The sequence below is a fragment of the Acanthisitta chloris genome, unplaced genomic scaffold, assembly GCF_000695815.1.
Source record: "Acanthisitta chloris isolate BGI_N310 unplaced genomic scaffold, ASM69581v1 scaffold22086, whole genome shotgun sequence".
In the NCBI taxonomy this organism is placed as follows: domain Eukaryota; kingdom Metazoa; phylum Chordata; class Aves; order Passeriformes; family Acanthisittidae; genus Acanthisitta; species Acanthisitta chloris.
This window is the reverse complement of record NW_008680007.1, coordinates 1405-2265: the sequence shown is the minus strand read 5'-3', so window position 1 is coordinate 2265 and position 861 is coordinate 1405. Positions and strand designations below refer to the sequence as shown.

The following is an 861-nucleotide window of genomic DNA, read 5'->3' as shown; positions in this document are numbered from 1 at the left end:
CCCCCCCGCCAGCCTCAGCTACAACATGTTGTAGTACGCCATCTCCTTCATGGCCTGCTCGGCCAGCGCATGCTCATCCTGGGGATTACCCACCCCCCCGTAGCCATAAGAGTTCTCCTCCTCGAAGTCGTCCATCTCCTGCTGCCCATCCAGCTCGGCGTGCTCAGCCCCGGCCAGCTCCATCATGGCATCTAGGAGTCAGCACAGGGACAGACAGTGACAGACCAGTAAGGAGGGCCAGGGCCAGCAGCACCCCCTCCCTGGACTTTGAGCCCAAGGCTCCCTGGGAGCCATAGCCCTGCTCGAATTGAGCCACTCATGGGGACAGCCTTTGGGCCAGGAGACATGAACATGCCCCAGCCAGTGCAGCTCAGCCTAGCTCTCAGAGCCATCGGCACTGCTGGGGCCAGGCACAGTGCCCAGTCCGCACCAGGGACCCACCTTGGCTGTCCAGACTGATGTCCATCACCCCATGCTTGACCTTCATGTGCCGGCTGAGGTTGCCCTTCAGGTTGAACTTGCTGGAGCAGTAGGGACACTTGAAGGGCTTGCTGCCGGCGTGCAGGTGCATGTGCCCCAGCAGGTTGTACATGCGGTTGAAGGACTTTCCACAGACCTGCCAGCGGTGTGCCTGTGGTCAGCTGGGGCTCCCCAGCACAGGGGACACCCCTGGAGCTGCCAAAGGCTCTGCAGAGCAGACCTGTGCCCAGGGTCCTCTGGGGCTCCCTCAGGAGTGATGGGGCCACTTCCCCCCGGGTTCCCTTGTGGCTCCCACAAAGAGGAATAGGGCTGCTGCATCTCTGGGGTCCCTTGCGGCTCCTGCCAAGAGTTATAAGGCTCCCCCCCCCTTCCTGCTCTATG

General features: G+C 62.4%; 1 protein-coding gene across 1 annotated transcript in view; it reads right to left on the bottom strand.

The window, feature by feature from the left end:
* Positions 1 to 11: 11 nt before the first annotated feature.
* LOC103804929 (zinc finger protein 710) overlaps positions 12 to 861 on the bottom strand; it is a gene marked incomplete at its 5' end in the record, with an annotated part of 2249 nt that continues 1399 nt past the window's right edge. The window contains 2 exons of the mRNA XM_009077564.1: positions 12 to 191; positions 442 to 616. Of these exons, the coding sequence (XP_009075812.1) occupies positions 19 to 191; positions 442 to 616 (348 nt within the window). The remainder of the gene's footprint in view (positions 192 to 441; positions 617 to 861) is intronic.